General features: G+C 39.3%; 2 gene segments (V, D, J or C); both read left to right on the top strand.

The window, feature by feature from the left end:
• Positions 1 to 2,545: 2,545 nt before the first annotated feature.
• Positions 2,546 to 2,929, top strand: LOC139185433 (T cell receptor alpha variable 25-like). The segment is given in 1 exon segment: positions 2,546 to 2,929. A coding segment is annotated over 1 exon segment (384 nt).
• Positions 2,930 to 8,537: 5,608 nt separating this feature from the next.
• Positions 8,538 to 9,183, top strand: LOC139185432 (T cell receptor delta variable 1-like). The segment is given in 2 exon segments: positions 8,538 to 8,651; positions 8,870 to 9,183. Coding segments are annotated over 2 exon segments (363 nt in total).
• Positions 9,184 to 19,001: the final 9,818 nt, after the last annotated feature.

Here is a 19,001-nt window from a genome sequence, read left to right as displayed (position 1 = left end):
TATTAAAAAGCAGAGACATTACTTTGCTGACAAATGTCCGTCTAGTAAAGGCTATAGTTTTTCCTGTGGTCATGTATGGATGTGAGAGTTGGACTATGAAGAAAGCTGAGCACTGAAGAAGTGATGCTTTTGAACTGTGGTGTTGGAGAAGACTCTTGACAGTCCCTTGAACTGCAAGGAGATCCAACCAGTCCATTCTAAAGGAGATCAGTCCTGGGTGTTCTTTGGAAGGAATGATGCTAAAGCTGAAACTCCAGTAGTTTGGACAGCTCATGTGAAGAGTTGACTCATTGGAAAACACTCTGATGCTGGGAGGGATTGGAGGCAGGAGGCAGGAGGAGAAGAGGACGACAGAGGATGAGATGGCTGGATGGCATCACTGACTCGATGGACATGAGTCTGGGTGAACTCCGGGAGTTGGTGATGGACAGGAAGGCCTGGCGTGCTGCGATTCATGGGGTCACAAAGAGTCAGACACGACGCAGCGACTCAACTGAACTGAACTGAACTGAAGTTCTTCCCTTAATCTGAACCTTTGCAGATACTGTCCTCTTTGGTCAGGATGATTTTTCCCAAGTACTTGTTTAAAACACTTATATGGACTTAACCTTTACAGCCCAGGTCAAGCAACATTACTTCTTATGTGAAATCTCAGAGGATAATATTGCTAACATTTAATTATAAATATTCTTGGATCTGGTCCCCTCTTAAGATGGTTTGACAGGAATATTTGCCACTGAGGGCCATTTTATATTTATATTCATTCAAACTGTTTCCTACGAGGCATGAAGAGATTCCTTTTAGTTCACAAACCAAAGCACGGTCAAGTTCTCTTCTCGTCATTTAGCAAATATCTCCTTCACAGCACAAGACCCAGAGATAGGCTTTAGCAAATACGATGATGTGAGTTGGGAAAGGGTAACCTTCTCCAGTGGGTGACTATTCTGTCTTGGTTTACATCCTTCTGCGTAAACTGTGACAGGGGTCCTGATCTGCATGAAGACCAGGGAACTTTTAAAACATCCCCAAGTGCTGCTTCAGAACCTTTGCTCTTTTAGGGTGGGAGTGGAGCCTTCACCAACATAGCATTCCTAGATTTGTCTTCATTTGGAGTTCAAATCCAACATTCCTGAAAAGGAAAAGTTATCCCAATCATGTGCATTTCAACTTTGTTAACTCATGGGATTTTCCTTTTCCATTACATCCTAAATCTGCTTCTCTTTCTGTTTCTATATATAAAGTCATTCAGATTCAGATTTACTTTTGACTTTAAAGAAGTTTTGAGATTTCTACTGTTTGTATAAATACATGGCAACACTTCAAAGACATTAAGGACCCTATAGTGGGTTGTAGGGCGGCCCCGAAAGATACATTCACATCCTAACCCACAGAAACTGTGAATGTGAACTTACTTAACAAAGAACCTTTTCAAATGTAATTAAGCAAAGGATGTCAAAATCCAATCATACTGGATTGTCTTGGTGGGGCCTCAATCCAGTGACAAGTATCCTTTTAAGAGACACACAGGTGAGAAGTGTGTCCTTCCTCACCAGGAAGTCCTTGTGAGGTCTTCTCAATGGAGGAGGAGGTTGGAGGTATACAGTCACAGGCAAAGGACCACATGGAGCCACCAGAAGCCAGAAGAGGCACGGGAGGAGTCTCTTCTGGAACATTTGGAAGGAGTATATTCCTGCTCACACCTTGTCAGACCTCTGCCCTCCAGGTTGAAGGGAACCGATTCTTGTTTTTTGGAGCCATCGAATTCGTGATGATTTGTTATGGGAGAACTAGGGCTACTGGGGCTCACAAAGTTTTCCAAAGGTAACATTTCTAAATAGCTACAAGCAACTCCTGACTGTTTACATTCATGGAAGAGCACTTTTAAATTGCTCTTTGGGACATTTGCATTCAAATTCTCACATATGCAAACATACACATTTATTTATCATTCAACAAATGTTTGAGTAACCACTATTTACCAGGTATTACTGGATCAGCAATTTTTGATCCAGTCACGGAGGGGCAGCATCTGCAAACATAGACACTCCCTGGGGAAGATGGGCGGGTAATAAGGTAGAAAGTCTGATTGGCTGTCTCAAATTGTAGTCATTCCTTTCTATTTTCTTTCCAAAAGGCAGTATAGACTACATTTTTATAGATCTGGAAGAAGCTGATACAAGAGAAACCCTTTTAGGAGCAGGCAGATTCAGCAACTCTTTCTGAAGAGGAAGAAAAGGGAGATGCTACTGTTAGCACCAGTGTTTATCTTATGGATACAAATATCACGTGAGTTTGATTGCTCCCAGAAAATTCAGCACAGAGGAATCTTATATTCAGGCAACTGTAGGAGTGGGATTTTCTGACTGAGAGCAGGATGTTGAGAAAAACATAAAAACTAAAATGTGGGAGATAGAGGGAGTTGGGGAAGGAGACATGGAAAGAAGGAGAAAATACACAAGAAGAATGAAAGAGACCATTATAGCTGAAACAATAAACATCTAATCAGACTTTCTCTGTTACTTCTCATTGCTTTTCTGAAACAGAAATGAATGGACAACAGATAAAGCATTTTCCTGAATTCTTGCTTCTGCAAGAAGGAGAGAACTTCACCACATACTGCAATTCCTCAAGCACCTTTTACAGTTTACAGTGGTATAAGCAGAGGCCTGGGGGCAGTCCTGTCCTCTTGATGATATTAGCTAAAGATGGAGAAGTGAAGACACAGCGGAGATGGACAGGTCGGCTTGGAGAGTCCAAACAGCACAGCTTCCTGCACCTCACGGCTGCCCAGCTCTCAGATGCTGGAACCTACTTCTGTGCAGAGGCACAGTGCTCTGGTAGCACCTGCTGTCTGTCCCCAAACCTCACTGTGGGCTCCAGGGGTCACTCCTCGTCATCTCTCCTCAGAGCAGGGGCCAGAGATAGCTGAATTTATGATGTCTATGAAAATTGAATTTTTAATTAAAAAAAAATTCCCCACACTCAGTGTTACCGAAGAATTCTGTCAAACATTGAATTATACACAATTTTTTGCAGAAAATATAAAGAAAATAATTCTTCACTCATTTTATGAGGCTAATATTACCCTGATACCCAAATCAGACAAAGACCATAAAGAACCAAAAACTACATGGAAATGTCTTTTATCTTGGAGATAGACACAAATTTCTGAAAACATTTTAGCAAGTAAAATTCATTGATATATACAATGAATAATATACTGAGCACAAATGTAATTTCTTTCAAGAGTGCAAGACACTTTAATATTGAAAATCAATGGATGGAATTTACCATATTAACAGGGTAGAAAAGAAAAATCATATCATCATATTAATCTAGTCAGAAAAAAAAGGATTTGCAAAAATTCAGTAGTCAGTTATGGTGAAAACTCTGAGCAACACAAGAAGATGGGGAATCTCCTCAATAGCTAATGGTATTCTTACTAGTAAAAAACTACGATTTTCTCTAATAAAGAGAACTAAACCAGAGTGTCCATTCTTGTCACTCCTTCCGTACAGGGCTAGATGTTGGAGCCAGTGCAATAAAGAAAGTAGATGTAACAATCTAACAGAGTTGAAAGAAAAAGTAAAACTGCCACCATTTGCTGGTAACATGATTATCTATGTAGAAAATCCAAAGAATATACCCCTAAAATTATATTAGGGAAATCCAAATTAAAATTAGAAAAAGAAAACACTTCACATCTATCATAAGGGCTAAAATGAAAATTACTGACAATACCAAATTCTGGCAAGGAAGCAGAGAAATTGCATCACTCATGCATTGCTGGTGGGTGAATTGCCCAGTCATTCTAGAAAACAATCCAAGAGTTTCACATAAACTTAAATATTCACTTACTGAACAACCCAGCAATCACACTCCTGGGTATTTATGTTTGAGAAAGGAAAACTTTATGTTCACACAAAAATATGTACATTAGTACTTGAAATTAACCAGTGATTTTCACTGAATGAACAGATAAATATCCTGTAGTACACTTACACAATGAGATACTATTTATACATCTTTCTCAACTTCAGTAGGGTTATTTTGCAATAAATCATTTTAAGTTGAAACAATAGAAAGCCAAAAGTTCATTTAATTTGGGAAGGAAATCTAAAAAAGAGTGGAGATAAATGTACACATGTATAACAGATTTTCTTTGCTGCATTGCAGAAACTAACATTGTAAAGAAACTATACTTCAATAAAAATAAAAATTTTAAAAATGATAACCCATCTAATATATTTAACCTAGCTTTCCTTGAAAGTGAAAGTTGCTCAGTCGTATCCAACTCATTGTGACCCTATGGGCTGTCTATGGAATTCTCCAGGCCAGACTAATGGAGTGGGTAGCCTTTCCCTTCTCCAGGGCATCTTCCCAATCCAGGGATCGAACACAGGTCTCCTGCATTTCAGGTGGATTCTTAACCAACTGAGCCACAAGGGAAACCCAAGTATACTGGAGTGGGTAGCCTATCCCTTCTCCAGAGGAACTTCCTAACCCAGGAATCAAACCAGGGTCTTCTGCTTTGCAGCAAATTCTTTACCAACCCAGCTATCAGGGAAGCAGTAGCTTCCCTTAAATGTGGCCAATATTTACATTAGCCTACAGCTGGGAAAAAAATTGTCTCACACAGTCTATTTTAAAATGATGAAAATCTTATGAATGTGTTGAGTACTGTACTGAAAGTGAAAATCAGAATGGTTATATGGGTATGAAATGGCTGTAAATGTGTTGGTTGTTTACACTCATGATTTTGAGGCTGGCCAGGAGCTCAGCTCACTGCTGCTGCCCAGAATCACCAGGAAATATCATACTGCATATTGCTAGCCCAGGAAAAGATAAAACTTCAATATTCTAAGTATGGTTTCTGCTGAATGCATACCACTTTCTCACTACTGTAAAGTCAAAACTCCTAAACTGAATTATCCTAAATTAAGTTGGGGACAGTCTGTAGCGATTAAAAGGTAAAAATTATTGATATATGCAATAGTCTAGATGGATCTCCAGATGTTATGCTGAGTAAAAAACAATCTCAGAGGCTACATGGTGTATGATTACACTTACTGGATTATTATGATTGTATACATAGTGTGATTCTACTTATTCAACAGTCTCAACAGGACAAAATACAGAGATGAAAGGAGATCAGTAGTGACCTGGATTGTAAAGAATTGCAGGCCTCAGGAAGGTGTGCAAAGAGGGTTTCTTTAGAGAGATGGAACAAATCTAAGTCATGATTTTAATGGTGGTAACAAGAGCCCATACATGTGATAGAGTTTCACAGAGCTATGCATCAAAACCAGAGTGCATATAAAACTGAGGTATCAGATCGCGATCTGTATTTTAATAAAATTTTGGCAATATAAATTTCCTGGTATGTATATGTAATTATTATATTACCATATATATTTTAGAATATCAAGCTGCTCCCCAGGCTGTTGTGGGCCTTTGTGGTCTCTTCTGCCTAGTTACAAATAATTGGAAACCAAGGCATCAGCAGTTTTCAAGGGTTGCAGAGGTGGGGATGGTTGGCAAAGCAAGTTCTTTAGGGTGGTAGAATGGTTCTGTATCTTAATTTTAGTGGTGGTAATAAGAATTTACAAATGTGATCAATTTCACAACTATGCATAAAAGTGGATATAAAACATGTGATAAATATAATATACTGACAGGTATAATATATGTATTATCTTGGTGTTCCCCATACTGCTCTGGGCATTTGTGGTCTCCCCTGCTTCCTTGTAAATAATTAGAAACCAGGACATCAGCTGCCTGTCACTCAGAGTTCATATGGGACAGAAGAATAGATGGTTCAACCTCATATACACTCTCCTCCCTGTATCACTCATTAATGAGTTCTTTTGAACTTAAATTCTAAGAACTGGCACTGTCTTGAAGACTGTGTCTATACTTCCTTTTCTACTTGTTTGCTTGCTTTTGGTTCTTTTAAATGAATTTATCTATTAAAATGATGAAACCAAGTGGAAGATTGAGAGATACATACTTCATGTTCATGTACAGTATACAAAACTTCAATCATTAAGTTCTGTGGTAGTGACATATACTAAGTGTTTGAACAGGATTGGAAAAGGTCAGTATTCATTCCAGTCCCAAGAAGGGTAATAACAAAGACTGTTCAAATTATTATGCAATTGTGCTCATTTCACGTACCAGTAAGATTATGCTTAAAATCCTTCAGCTAGCCTTCAGCAGTACGTGAATCAAGAAATTCCAGATATACAAACTGGGTTTCAAAGAGGCAGAGGAACCAGAGATCAAATTGCCAACATTCATGGGATCATGGAGAAAGCAAAGGAATTCCAGAAAAACATCTGTTTCATTTACTACACTAAAAACTTTGTGTGTATAACAACAAACTGGAAAATTCTTAAGGAGATGAAAATACCAGCCCACCTTACTTGTTTCCTGAGAAACCTGTATGCAGGTCAAGAAGCAACAGTTAGAACCGGACATGGAACAACCCACTGGTTCCAAATTGGGAAAGGAGTACGTCAAGGCTGTATTGTCAGTCCTCTTATTTAACTTATATGTGGAGTATAACATGCAAAATGCCGGGCTGGATGAATCACAAGCTGGAATCAAGATTGCTGGGAGAAATATCAAAAACCTTGGATATGCAGATGATACCACTCTAATGGGAGAAAGTAAAGAGGAACTAAAGGGCCTCTTGATGAGTGTGAAAGAGGAGAGTGAAAAAACTGGCTTGAAACTCAACATTCAGAAATCTAAGATCATGGCATCTGATCCCATCACTTCATGGCAAATAGAAGGGGAAAAAATAGAAGTAATGACAGATTTTACTTTCTTGGGCTCCAAAACCCTATGGATGGTGACTGAAGCCATGAAATTAAAAGATGCTTGCTCCTTGGAAGAAAAGATATGACAAACCAGCAGGTGGGCTAAGTTGCTTCAGTTGTGTCTGGCTCTGCATCCCTATGAACCGTAGCCCTCCAGTCTCCTCTGTTCATGAGATTTTCCAGGCAAGAATATTGGACTGGGTTGCCATGCCCTCCTCCAGGGGATCTTCCTGACCCAGGGATCAAACCCACACCTCTTACGTCTCCTAAGTTTGCAGGCATTTTCTTAAACACTTGCGCCCCCGAGAAGCTTAAGATGGCATATTAAAAAGCAGACACATCACTTTGCTGACAAAGGTCTGTATAATCAAAGCTATGATTTTTCCAATTGTCATGTGTGGTGTGAGAATTGGACCATAAATAAGGCTGAATGCTGAAGAATTGATGCCTTTGAATTGTGGTGCTGGAGAAAGCTCTTGAGAGTCCCTTGGACTGCAAGGAGGACAAACCAGTCAGTCCTAATAGAATCAACCGTGAATATGCACTGGAAGGACTGATGCTGAAGCTGAAGCTCCAATACTTTGGCCACCTGATGCGAAGAGCCGACTCATTGGAGAAACTCTGATGCTGGGAAAGATTGAGGGCAGGAGGAGAAAGGTACAGCAGAGCATGAGGTAGTTAGCATCACCGACACAATGCACATGAATTAGAGCAACTTTGGGAGATACTGAAGTACAGTGTAGCCTCGGGTGCTGCAGTCCATGGGGTCATAAAGTTTGGACATGACTTAGTGACTGAAAAACAACAAAAAAAGTGTTTAAAACCTGTAGATACCAAGTTTTGTAGGAGAACATTACAGCATTATGTCACAGAAAGATCTGGCATACTTATCTTTCAACTTATTTTACAAAGAGAAAAATAATGAGCCACTAACAAGTGAGACTGAACACTTTGGACCAATGACATAGAAAATGTGACATCAGGACAATGCCAGGACACATGGTCTAATAAATGCAATTCTATATGTGGAAGGGACAGGACTGAATATCCTGATCTTCCTCAAAGTCTAATAAATAAGACTCAATTTCAAATTTAAAAACAATATTTTATTCCTGTACAATTTCATTCAAAATTTAAAACTGAATAGATGATGAAAGTCAGATGAACTGATTTTTTTGTCATTTCATGGTGAAGTAATTTTATTTATTGAAAAACCTAAATAGAGTCACAAAACTCAATACAAAGACAGAGATATATTAATGATTTTGAATAAAATTTCCATTCACCAAGAAGCCTAAGATCTGCAAGTTTTTTAAAAGAGTCATTACATTCTGGATGGAGAAAAGTAAGAATAGGCTAAATGAATGACCTGTTAGTAGATTACAGAAAGTTTCATAGGCTATAGTAAATTATATCTTAAACAGGATGGCAAAACTATTTTGCTGAATAATTATCAATGTACGTCAACTTGCTTAATATTCAGTTCTCCTCTGCTCAAATTTTAATACTGATTGCTTTTTTCATGCCTTCTTTCAGGATCTGCCTAATTTAGTGACCAGGGCAAGACAAGCAGACAAAGTAAAGGTTTGTGGCGAGCCAGACTTTTTCCCATATGTGCACAGACCACATGGTCTATGAACATGACAGCCCCCATTTCCTGTTGTGGGGAGTCACACAGGTACCGGGTAGTATGTATATGAGCTGCCAGGCACTCAAAGACACTGAACTCTCAGCTTGAGGCAGAACTAAGCACATTTGTGCAGGGAAATCCATGCCTCATGCTGCTGTCCAGTCTGCTCTGGGTGTTCATGGCCATCGCCTTCTCTGGTAGGGATGCTTCCAAACACGAGTGCGAGTGTTCAGGGTGAAAGGTCTGCACACAGGCATGTGGAGCTTCACAGGGACTTGGGGAAGAAAGGAGGACTGGAGAAAAGCAAGAGTCAGGATTTCAGTTTGGTTTTTGGGGGTGTGATCTGAAATGAGTCTAATTCCTGCACTATTTTATTCACTGCTTCATCTCTGTTTTCTGATTTTTTTTCCCACAGGATCTGGTGTGGCCCAGAAAGTTACTCAAGACCAGTCAGATGTATCCAGCCAAGTGGGGCAGTCAGTCACCCTGAACTGTCGGTATGAAACAAGTTTGAATACTTACTACCTTTACTGGTACAAGCAACTTCCCAGTGGACAGATGACTTACGTTATTCGTCAGGGTTCAGAAGTGACAAATGCAAAGGAAGACCGCTACTCTGTAAATTTTAAGAAAGCAGATAAATCCATCAGCCTCACCATTTCAGCCTTACAACTGGAAGACTCTGCAAAGTACTTCTGTGCTCTCAGTGACTCACAGTGCTTGAAGTAATAGGAAAAGCTGTACAAAAACCCCGGAGCTTAGTAAGAGAGAGCCCCCCTGCTGCAGGACCCCAGCTGAAATGCACACCCGCAGACCCCAGACAAGAAATGATAGTCCTGTGGTTATTTAAGTTGTGGTATAGATCAGAAGATTTAGTTCTAGTTAAAGGCACCTTCTACGTTATTTGGAAACAGGTGTCCAGAGTAATTTTCTACTAATATATTCTCCACTTGAATTTTTGACTTTAAATCAACTGTACAGAACATGGGTATAGTTGTCTGAATTTGAAAATGTGCCCCATAATATTTTAAACTGGCAGTTTTACTTCATCACAAAACTGGGTCTAGTTGTGTGGAATCACCATCAAAACTACTTACTTAATCATTTCCTGTTAGACTTTGTGTCAGGGCACAATCAGAAAAGCAGAACCATGGGTGATATAGAATAAGAGATTAGTTCTACGGATTAGAACTCAGGCAATGGCTAGAGCTGGTGGACGAGTCTGTACAAAGCTGTTATCTTTATATCTGGTGTTGAGCATGAATTCACTTAAGTCAGCTTAGAGTAACACTGAAGCTTTTAAACTGTGGTGTTGGATAAAACTGTTGAGAGTCCCTTGGACTGCAAGGAGATTCAACCAGTCCATCCTAAAGGAAATCAGTCCTGAATATTCATTGGAAGGACTGATGCTGAAGCTGAAATTCCAATACTTTGGCCACATGGTGCGAAGAACTGACTCATTGGAAAAGATCCTGAAACTGGGAAAGATTGAAGGTGGAAGGAGAAGGGGACGAAAGAGGATGAGATGTTTGGATGGCATCACTGACTCAATGGACATGAGTTTGAGTAAACTCCGGGAGTTGGTGATGGACACAGAGACCCGGTGTGCTGCAGTCCATGGGGTCACAAAGAGTCGCACACAACTAAGCAATTGAACTGAACAAAACTGAACTGAAGGCAACATTTGTAAAGGAAAGTCTGATGGGGACAAAAGTATGGGCAAACCGTGACAGACAAAGTCACACTTGAACTATGACGACAACTGGAACCCACAGACTTGTCTGTCCCTCACCTCCTTCAGTCTCACAATACTGGGTGACCTTGAAGAGAAGTGGGTGTCATTTGCTATCATGCTACATACATACTTGGCCCAAGACAAAGAAGATGAGGAGGACATCTAACGGGAAGTGGAGGAGTTATGAGTCAACAACTGTATAAATGTTACATTTTTATTTTTTGGCAATATGATGTTACAAAGAAATTGCCTTTCTTCTGTAACTGTTCAGCCTGTCATCTTCATATATGCTTAATCCTTACAGTCTCTTGCATTATTTCATTTTGCTCTGTTTTTTTTTTTCCTTTCATTTTCCTTGGTATATCAATGTCTAAGTGTAGTGCAAATGAAATACCATATTTTCTTGCTGTCAATTTACTGTGGTGTTTTGTATTTTGGTTGTGTATTAAAATATAATCATACTATGTTTAAAAAAAAAAAAAAACAATAAGATGAGCTAGTTCAGCAGCAGCAATTTGTAGAAAAAGCATTTGCCAAAATCCAATAGTCAACCATAGTGGAAACTGTAAGAAACACAAGAATAATGGAGAAGTTCCTCAACAGCTCTTAGCATGTTTATTGGTAAAAGACTATACTTTTCCCTAAGGAAGGGAACAAAGGGAGAATATCCACTTTAATCACTCTCCTTCAGCAAGTACTGGACGTTGCAGCCAGTGCAGTAAAGCAAATAAATATATAAACAATCTTTTAAGCCAGAAAGGCAGTCAAATCACCACTATTTTCTATCTATGTAGAAAATCCCAAAGAATATGCCCTCCAAAACTCCTATAACTATTAAGTGGGTTCAGAAGGTCTCAGGATATATAAGGTAAACACATAAAATAAAATGCATTTTATATACTATCAGTAAACATGTGGATACCTAAATTAAAAATATAATACTATTTACAATGGCTCAAGAAAGATCCTAAATCCTTAGGCATAAATCTAAGAAAACATGTACAGAACTTATACACAGAAAGCTACAAAACACTGCTACTTCCAAAAAATACAAATAACCAATTATTCTAGCTATTATCCTAGAAAGACCAACTTTCCCCCAGTGGAGCTGCATAGGCACTTTTAGAGAAAAAAAAAATTGATGGCACATGTATTATGACCTCTTTTTGGACTTGATTCTGTTTATTGACTTCTTTATTTTATCCTCATATCAACAGACCATTCTATCTTAATTACTGGGGTTCATACACATTTTGAAATCTGGAAATGCAAGTCATGTTTTCTTTGTCTTATTCAAGGCTTATTCTAGGTCTTTGCACTTCCACGTAAGGTACAGAATAGCTTCTACAACAAGAGATTGAGGTAATTTGATGGGGATTGTGCTGAATTTATGAATTCATTTAGGACAATTGACATCTTAACATATGGAGTGTTTAGATCCATAACCTCTTTATTTATGTCCTCTCTAATTTCTTTCATTAATTTAGGTCCTCTCTAATTTCTTTTGTTAATGTTAAGATTTTTGTAGAGGACTTGCCTTGTTGCTGTTGTTTAGTCTCTGTCATGTCCAACTCTTCACGACCCCATGGACTGTAGCCCGCCAGGCTCCTCTGTCCATGGGATTTCCCAGGCAAGAACCCCGGAGTCGATTGCCCCTCCCTTCTCTAGGGGATCTTCCCAAAATGTATGATGTGTAAATAAAAATAGTCCACCTGGTTGGCAGGCAGACTCTCTACCACTGAGCCACCTGGGAAGCAGGGCTACTTGTAACAATTTTATCTATTATTTCGTATAACTTTTTCACCTTAATTGACCTAAATGCCCAGCATCAAATCCAGAGCTAGGATTAATTGGGTTGAGAAAAATGTGGATACAGGGAATTAATTATGCCCTGAAATAGCCAGAACAGAGCTAGGATGCCTGTCAATATGAGAACAGATTTAGTTCAACAGCCAAACAGACGGTACCAACCTCTTGTTTGGGGTTTTGAAAACACTATTTCATTGAGCAGCCTTAGGAAATGGTCTTTCCTGACATTAGTGTCTGTAGGTGGCAAGGACTGGTCACCACTGAGTACCAGGCCATGATTTATGTTAATTACCCCAGACCTCAGAAGTGAGGACATTTCTTATCTCCTATGTGATTTTTATCCCTCAAATCAAAACTATTCTAGAGTTATTGGAGAGGAATCAAGAAGAGGTCTTGAATACCTTATATTAAATTAGTTCCCAAGCATTTGATAAATGACATTTTAATTGCATTTTCTAATGCTTTTGCTATAATCTAGAAATAAAATTGATTTTAGTGTTTGGTGACTGTAGCAATGCACTAATAGGCTCTAGCTCTTAAACAGCTTGTTTAGAGGTACTTTGTATTTTCTACATGTATAAACTTATGATCTGTAAATTAAAATAATTCTGATTCTACTTTTCAAACTTAATAAATCTTATTTCCTTCCCTGGTTTGATCCGAGCTCCTCCATTAGGACAGTGAATAGAGTAGTGAATAGAAGTACCTGTCTTGTTTGTGATCCTGTAGGGAGTAATATTGACTTTGATATTTTCATTGATACCCTTTATTAGATTTGGGAATTTCTCTTTTATTTTTGGATTGTTGGGAATATTCATCATGCAGAGATGTTAGCCTTTCATCAAATTCTCTTGATTTTTTAAAAGTAAATAAAGTACACTATTTTGGTTTTCATCAAGCAAAGAAAGATCACTTCACCTCATATGGTCAAGATATAATCTTCTAAAATTAAAAATTCTGAAAAGAGCCAATAAGCTAAAAAACTTATTTTTAAATTATCCATATTTTGGTTTCCATTTTTTTGGTTTTTGTTATTATTTAAAATGCCACTTTGAAATGTTTTGTACAGTCCTCTAAAAAAATAAGTCAAAGAATCCAAGAAACAAAAACATTTGTTTTTTTCCCCTACCTTTTGCTAATATGGTAAAATAATATATTCCTACATAGCTTAAATGAATTCATTTTTAGTTGTTCCTGTATTTTCAGTAGTAGTGGGTGTTGACTTGTGTGTGTGTGATCCCCCACATAACAGACTACAAAAGAATATTTATGAATACTTGTTAAATATTTATATAGGAATAATATTTATTCCCATATCATCAGTTTAATTTTCCTCCATCCTAGACTTGTGATGTTTGCTATCTGTTCTTGAATTTTGTCCATGAATATAACCCTCTATTTATCCTGTTGGAGTCTTTTGTTTAACTTGACTTCTATAGTATTGAAATATTGCTTTTGGAATAATTTCAAGAGTTGTTCAGCATAACTTCTTTCACTAAGTTCATGAATAACAACTCATCTACTCATTCAGAAAACAGATAACTCTTGAGTGCTTTATGTGTACCAACCTCTCTTTATAACCATTGAATAAACTTTAAATATGGGAAGATAAAAGACAAAAGGAAAACTACAAAGAAGCCAACAACTGAGGATGTGTGACAAAGAAAGGAGCCAGAAATAATGAAAACAATTTGTGGAGTGGTTTACAACTAAGAAAACACAGATGAATACAAAAATCATACAACTAAGATGTGTGTATCTCAGTTGTGTCCAACTCTTGGGAGGACTGTAGCCCACCAGGCTCTTCTGTGCATGGATTTACCCAGGCAGGATACTGGAGTGGGTTCAGTTCAGTTCAGTTCAGTTCAGTCACTCAGTCATGTCTCGCTCTTTGCAACCCCATGAACCACAGCATGCCAGGCCTCCCTGTCCATCACCAACTACCAGAGTCACCAAACCCATGTCCATTGAGTCAGTGATGCCATCCAACCATCTCATCCTCTGTTGTCCCCTTCTCCTCCTGCCCTCAATCTTTCCCAGCATCAGGGGCATTTCAAATGAGTCAGCTCTTCGCATCAGGTGGCCAAAGTATTGGAGTTTCAGCTTCAACATCAGTTATTCCAATGAACACCCAGGACTGATCTCCTTTAGAATGGACTGGTTGGATCTCCTTTCAGTCCAAGGGACTCTCAAGAGTCTTCTCCAACACCACAGTTCAAAAGCATCAATTCTTCAGCACTCAGCTTTCTTTATAGTCCAACTCTCACATCCATACATGATCACTGGAAAAACCATAGCCTTGACTAGATGGAACTTTGTTGGCAAGCTAATATTTCTGCTTTTTAATATGCTGTCTAGACTGGTCATAACTTTTCTTCCAAGTAGTAAGTGTCTTTTAATTTCATGGCTGCAATCACCATCTGCAGTGATTTTGGAGCACAGAAAAATAAAGTCTGACACTGTTTCCCCATTTATTTGCCATGAAGGGATGGGACCAGATGCCATGATCTTAGTTTTCTGAACATTGAACTTTAAGCCAACTTTTTCACTCTCCTTTTTCACTTTCACCAAGAGGCTCTTTAGTTCTTCTTTACTTTCTTCCATAAGAGTGGCATCATCTGCATATGTGAGGTTGTTGATATTTCTCCCAGAAATCTTGATTCCAGCTTGTGCTTCTTCCAGCCCAGTGTTTCTCATGATGTACTCTGCATATAAGTTAAATAAGCAGGGTGACAATATGCAGCCTTGATGTACTCCTTTTCCTATTTGGAACCAGTCTGTAGGTCCATGTTCAGTTCTAACTGTTGCTTCCTGAGCTGCATACAGGTTTCTCGAGAGGCAGGTCAGGTTGTCTGGTATTCCCATCTCTTGAAGAATTTTCCACAGTCAAAGGCTCTGGCATAGTCAATAAAGCAAAAATAGATGTTTTTCTTTAACTCTCTTGCTATTTTGATGACCTAAATCAAATCCCTTATGACTATACAGTGGAAGTGAGAAATAGATTTAAGGGACTAGATCTGTTAGACAGAGTGCCTGATGAACTATGGATGGAGGTTTGTTACATTGTACAGGAAACAGGGATCAAGACCATCCCCAAGAAAAAGGAATGCAAAAAAGCAACATGGCTGTCTAAGGAGGCCTTACAAATAGCTGTGAAAAGAAGAGAGTTGAAAAGCACAGGAGAAAAGGAAAGATATACCCAAATGAATGCAGAGTTCCAAAGAATAGCAAGGAGAGATAAGAAAACCTTCCTCAGTGATCAGTGCAAAGAAATAGAGGAAAACAACAGAATGGGAATGACTAGAGATCTCTTCCGGAGAAGGCAATGGCACCCCACTCCAGTACTCTTGCCTGGAAAATCCCATGGACGGAGGAGCCTGGTGGGCTGCCATCTATGGGGTCGCACAGAGTCAGACACGACTGAAGTGACTTAGCAGCAGTAGCAGCAGCAGAGATCTCTTCAAGAAAATTAGAGATACCAAGGGAACATTTCATGCAAAGATGGGCACAATAAAGGACAGAAATGGTATGGACCTTACAGAAGCAGAAGATATTAAGAAGAGGAGGCAAGAATACACAGAAGAACTGTATAAAAAAGGTCTTAACGACCAGGATAATCACGAAGGTGTGATCACTCACGCTCACCTAGAGCCAGACATCCTGGAATGTGAAGTCAAGTGGGCCTTAGGAAGCATCACTACAAACAAAGCTAGTGGAGGTGATGGAATTCCTGTTGAGCTATTTCAAATCCTGAAAGATGATGCTGTGAAAGTGCTGCACTCAATATGCCAGCAAATTTGGAAAACTCAGCAGTGGCCACAGGACTGGAAAAGGTCAGTTTTCATTCCAATCGCAAAGAAAAGCAATGCAAAGAATGCTCAAACTACCACACAATTGCACTCATCTCACATGCTAGTAAAGTAATGCTCAAAATTCTCCAAGCCAGGCTTCAGCAATACGTGAACCGCGAACTTCCAGATGTTCAAGCTGGTTTTATTTTTATTTTTTAATTTTATTTTTAAACTTTACAATATTGTATTGGTTTTGCCAAATATCAAAATGAATCCGCCACAGGTATACATGTGTTCCCCATCCTGAACCCTCCTCCCTCCTCCCTCTCCATACCATCCCTCTGGGTCGTTCCAGTGCACTAGCCCCAAGCTGGTTTTAGAAAAGCAGAGGAACCAGCGATCAAATTGCCAACATCCACTGGATCGTCGAAAAAACTGAAGTGTGTAGCCATTTCCTTTTCAGGAAGCTAGCCTGATCCAGAGATGAAACCCCCATTGCCTACACTGCAGATAGATTTTTTACCGACTGAGACACCAGGGATATTTACCTTTCTTTTTTTTTCCCTAGGATATTTTAATGATTTATTATTTTTTAATTTTTTTTAACTTTACAATATTGTATTGGTTTTGCCATATATCAACATGAATCTGCTACAGGTATACACGTGTTCCCCATCCTGAACCCTCCTCCCTCCTCCCTCTCCTTACCATCCCTCTGGGTTGTGCCAGTGCACCAGCCCCAAGTATCCAGTATTGTGCACCAAACCTGGACTGGTGACTTGTTTCGTATATGATATTATACATGTTTCAGTGCCATTCTCCCAAATCATCCCACACTCTCCCTCTCCCACAGAGTCCAAAAGACTGTTCTATACATCAGTGTCTCTTTTGCTGTCTCATATACAGGGTTATTGTTACCATCTTTCTAAATTCCATATATATGCATTAGTATACTGTATTGGTGTTTTTCTTTCTGGCTTACTTCACTCTGTATAATAGGCTCCAATTTCATCCACCTCATTAGAACTGATTCAAATGTATTCTTTTTAATGGCTGAGTAATACTCCATTGTGTATATGGACATGGAAGCAACCTAGATGTACCACAGCTTTCTTATCCATTCATCTGCTGATGGACATCTAGGTTGCTTCCATGTCCTGGCTATTATAAACAGTGCTGCGATGAACATTGGGGTACACGTGTCTCTTTCAGTTCTGGTTTCCTCAGTGTGTATGCCCAGCAGTGGGATTGCTGGGTCATGTGGCAGTTCTATTTCCAGTTTTTTAAGGAATCTCCACACTGTTCTCCATAGTGGCTGTACTAGTTTGCATTCCCACCAACAGTGTAAGAGGGTTCCCTTTTCTCCACAGCCTCTCCAGCATTTATTGCTTGTAGACTTCTGAATCACAGCCATTCTGACTGGCGTGAAATGATACCTCATTGTGGTTTTGATTTGCATTTCTCTGATAATGAGTGATGTTGAACATCTTTTCATGTGTTTGTTAGCCATCTATATGTCTTCTTTGGAGAAATGTCTATTTAGTTCTTTGGACTATTTTTTGATTGGGTCATTTATTTTTCTGGAATTGAGGTGTAGGAGTTGCTTGGGATATTCACCTTTCAATCTGAGAAACATTTCGAAAGGTTGACATCCTGTGGGAGTTTAGCTCTGCAGTTGATTTATTCAGTCTGTAGAGGGGGCTGCGTCATTTGGAAACAGCAGTCTTCTGGCTATCAAGGAAAGAAGTTTATGTTTTCCATTGATGTTCCACAGAAAAGCGAAAAAAAATATTTTTATCATCTTTAGACAACTTGATTTTATAATCCTTTTTTGAGTGCATGTGGTCAAGGATTCAGGGAATCATAGCCTTATAGCCTAAATCTTTTCCATGTACCTCCCTAAACATTGCTTTCCCATTTCCCACCCCAGTTAACTCTTCCCTTCCTTATTCCTTACGCTTTTTTCTCTTCACTCCACTTTTTCTGCCAGGATCATCCACCTCCACCCTTCTCCACCCCAGATAGTTTGCTTTCCCTTCTGTCTTTTCTGTCTCAGCATCCTTGGTGTCTCTCTGTCTCAGCATCTTTGGTGCAGAGCACCTACAAACATGGACAGAGAGGACATAAGGATTAAGGACCATTGTTCAAGGAGGATGAAGAGAATACCCTCTGTGTCATCAGTTACTATATCAAGAACAGATACATTGAGAAATGTGTGCCTAGATGGAGTCAGATGCATGATTCCAAGGACCTTTTCAGGATGCTGAGCTCCAATGTCCGAGCTGAAGACGTTTAGTTTTCTGTCCCAATGTTATTAATATTTCCTGTCCCTCAGAGCAATCACAGCCTACTTTGAAATCTCACATACATTTGCTAGAACATGGATGGGAATTTTTATCTCTTTACAATGCACAGCTCAGTACAGTTTTCTGGGATTAAACAATGTTTTCCACAAGCTTCATGGAACATTAGAAAATGTATTTGAAGAAGAAAAGAAAGAGCAATGGTTCTGGATAGGCACACCATCATGATCAGTGTTCCTTTTCCAGAGCCAGACTTTAAACTTCACAGAGGATGGCAGCACACACCCTGTGAGTTGGGGATATCTCTCCTTCTTTGGGGGACATTACTAAAATAGGGCAGGAAGACCTAGACAAGGAACTGCTTGATCATTGGCTAACAGATCCTGGCAACAACACACTGCAACAGATACCTGCACTGGTTGTAAGTCTCTAACAGCAGCAGTTGTGTCTGTTCTCTGGAAACAAGCCTAGGAGCAGACACAAGTGTGAGCTCTGAGCCCTCAATCCTGATTTGTCCTTGAAATATGAGGCTGATGATTGGAGTAAATGTTTTTCTGACCTTGGTAAGTGTTCTGTGTCTACAAGGGATGACTTTGAGGCCAAGGAACTGTAAGGGTCATTTGCTCTCTACTCCTCCCCCTGTGTTTTATTCAGCATTATAGCAATAGAATTGAGAACAGATCTATGCATTTGGTAGGGAGTACAAACTTCTACATGACAGGTTAATTCATAGCCATGATGCGGAAGAGACCTTAGCAGTAAGCAGGTTGGAAGAACTCTCTGGGGTTATTGAGCCAAGGACCCCGGGATAAAGCCTATAGAGTTCTCAGGTTCTTGCCGTGTGTCTTTGGTCCCTATAAAATAAGCACCAATAATATTTCTCAGGACATAGGTAAAACCACTGGAGTA

Source organism: Bos indicus, chromosome 10, assembly GCF_029378745.1.
Source record: "Bos indicus isolate NIAB-ARS_2022 breed Sahiwal x Tharparkar chromosome 10, NIAB-ARS_B.indTharparkar_mat_pri_1.0, whole genome shotgun sequence".
Classification (NCBI taxonomy): Eukaryota; Metazoa; Chordata; class Mammalia; order Artiodactyla; family Bovidae; genus Bos; species Bos indicus.
The sequence above is the reverse complement of the archived record's forward strand: the minus strand, read 5'-3'. Positions and strand labels throughout refer to the sequence as shown.